At 72.6% G+C, this 2,642-nt stretch overlaps 1 protein-coding gene across 1 annotated transcript in view; it reads right to left on the bottom strand.

Moving 5' to 3' along the window:
* Nucleotides 1-255: 255 nt before the first annotated feature.
* Nucleotides 256-2,642, bottom strand: part of MNEG_10750 (hypothetical protein) — a gene marked incomplete at both ends in the record, with an annotated part of 4,434 nt that continues 2,047 nt past the window's right edge. The window contains 6 exons of the mRNA XM_014040780.1: nt 256-270; nt 404-1,069; nt 1,343-1,417; nt 1,706-1,962; nt 2,166-2,229; nt 2,466-2,550. Of these exons, the coding sequence (XP_013896234.1) occupies nt 256-270; nt 404-1,069; nt 1,343-1,417; nt 1,706-1,962; nt 2,166-2,229; nt 2,466-2,550 (1,162 nt within the window). The remainder of the gene's footprint in view (nt 271-403; nt 1,070-1,342; nt 1,418-1,705; nt 1,963-2,165; nt 2,230-2,465; nt 2,551-2,642) is intronic.

The raw sequence follows: 2,642 nt of genomic DNA, 5'->3' as shown, positions 1-2,642 counted from the left end.
GCGCGCGAGCGCGAGGCGAGCCGCAGGGCGCGGCGCGCCGCCGGCGAGGCAGGCGGCGAGCAGCGCGCCCGCGCCGGCCGCGTCGGCCGGCGCGGCGCCCTCCCAGGCAGGGGGGTCCTCTGATAGCAGAGCGCGCGCGGCGCTGGCGGCGAGCGCCTCCGCGTGCCTGTCGGTGCGCAGGCCCTGCGCAACCATCCGGCCGACGGTTGCGGGAAGCAGGGGCATGCCAGGGTCGAGTGGATGGGTGCGTGGCAGCTATGCTCCTGGCATCTTGGAAATTGCAATCGCAAAGTGCTCGAGAGCACGTGACATGCAGGCAGACCCCAAACAGCACACCCAAGCCTTATCAGCTCCCCCCCCTGGCGCCAGGGACCAGCGCATGCGCCCGCACCCCGTGCCTCACCCGGGGAGCCGCAGGCAGCAGCCGCGTCAGGACGCGAAGCAGCGGCCACCGCGCCGCTGCCGGCCCGGCGGCCTCGAGCGCAAGCACAGCCTCCACCAGCGGCCCCGGAAGCGCGCCACCCGGCAGCGCGCCCGCCGCTGCCTGCTGCTGCCGCCGTTCCGCCCACGCGGCCGCCGCCTGCGACGCGGCCTCGGCCGCCAGCGCGGCCGCCTCATGGTCCCCCGCGCACTCCTCGGCCGCGCCCCGCAGCGCTGACGTCAGCGCCTCCGACAGCTCCGCCGCGCCGGCCACGCCGCCCGCCAGCTGCCGCACCAGCTCGAGCACCGCCTGCCGCAGCTGCTCGGAAGCCGCCGCGCGCTCGTCGCCGCCGCCACCGCCGCCCAGGCCCAGCGCGGCCTGCACCAGCGAGGCGCCCCCGCCGCCGCCGCTGTCGCCGCCAGCAGAGCGTGCCTGGGCCGCCCACACCCGCGGCAGCTCCAGCAGTGTCGCCGCGAGCGCGGGCACCGCGGCCGCGGCGTCCAGCCGCCGCGCCTGCTGCGCGGCGACGCCGAGGACCGCGCGCGCGTCGGCGGGCGGCAGCGCGCCGCCGGATGCATGGCGCAGCAGGGAGGAGAAGATGGGGTAGTCGTGGCGCGTGCCTGAGGACGCGAGCGCGCTCATGTATGCCTGGGGGGCACGCACACACGAGGACAGAGAGAGAGAGAGAGAGAGAGAGAGAGAGAGAGAGAGAGAGAGAGAGAGAGAGATTGTGTGTGTGTGTGTGTGTGTGAGGAACAAACCAAAAGGCCACCGCCAGGTTGGAGCACCTGCAAACCTCGCACTGGAATCAATCCCCATGGAATCAATCCCGCCATCTCACCCAACCCCCTGCACCCAGGATCCACCCAGCCTCCGTTGCTCCCCCCTCCTCCCGACGGCCAACCGAGCCGGCCCACACACCTGCACCACGCCGCTCTCCCCCCAGCGCTTCTTAGAGTCCATGTAGCGAAAGAATGTCCCCATGACATCATACACCTGCGAGGAAGAGCACGCACAAGTATGAGCACGCGCGCGATCGTGCTGGCGTACGCGCTGTGGGCTTGCGGAAGACCCCTCGCAGGGCGGACGCTCGCGAGCTCGCGCGTGGGCAAGCTGCGCCTGCTCCGCTTCCGGGGTGCACTCAGAACGGAAACGCCATCGCGTCCCTGACAAACGCTCAACCCTGGACCCTGCCTGCGCCGCAAGCGCCAACTGCCCTCAAGGTAGATGGAGGGCGATGCAGAGTGCAGTAAATTGCAATGTCACCGCCCCCTTGGGGCTCACCGTTGCGATGTCGCGCACAAAGCCCGCCAGCAGCGCCAGCAGGCGCTCTGCCAGCTCCCGCGCGCCCCCGCCGCCGCGCGGCAGGCGGTGCGCGACGCCCATGGCTGCGCAGAACTCATAATCGACGACACACGGCGGCGGCGCGGCCGCGCCGTCGGCTCCCTCGGCGGCGCCTGGCGCGGTTCCACTGGCGGCGGAGGGGCCGCCGTTGGACATGGGGCCAGCCCCCGCTTCGCTCGCACGTCCGCTGATGCCACCTTTGGGGGTGTCGATGTATGTGCGCCAGCACTGGATGTTGCATGCTGGGCGCCGCCACAGCGGGGACCGCAAAGGCCCGCCCAATTCCGCTCGGCAAGGGGATTGCAGCGCACCGAGGCCACGAGGGGACACAGTGCCCATGGCAGCGCGCCCCGGCCGGCACGCGTGGGGCGGGGCAAGAGCGGCGGCGGCGCGGCCGCACCTGCCGGGTGCCTGAGGTTGTCGAGGGCCACCGCCTGCATCTGCTCCAGATGGTCAGGGGCGACCTGCGGCGCGGCGGTGCCCGTGGTGGTGCTGTTGTTTTTCGGGGGTGGCCGCGGCTTTGTGGGGTTGCGTGCGCAGCAGGCCGGTCTCCTCCTTGCCTTAGATGGCGGCCTATCTTGAAAGACTGCCCGCAGCCGCTCAGTCAAAGCTCGACTCGACGCGTAGCAAGGAGGGGGGCCGCAGAGGATAAGAGGGGGTGGTGCGATTGCGCTGTGGTGTGCTGTGCGCCGCGGCGCACCTTGCCGCGCGCCGCGAGGGCGACCACCTCGCACAGGCACCGCAGGCACGACGCCTCCAGCGCTGCCACATGCGCCGGCGCGCGCCTGTAGGGGGGGCAGGTGAGGCGGGGGCCCGCAGTGAGGGCTGCCGCTCGCGCCGCGCATGCGCGCAGCCGGCCGGGGGCGCGTCCCTCGGG

This window comes from Monoraphidium neglectum, assembly GCF_000611645.1.
Source record: "Monoraphidium neglectum strain SAG 48.87 unplaced genomic scaffold scaffold02444, whole genome shotgun sequence".
In the NCBI taxonomy this organism is placed as follows: Eukaryota; Viridiplantae; Chlorophyta; class Chlorophyceae; order Sphaeropleales; family Selenastraceae; genus Monoraphidium; species Monoraphidium neglectum.
The sequence above is the reverse complement of the archived record's forward strand: the minus strand, read 5'-3'. Positions and strand labels throughout refer to the sequence as shown.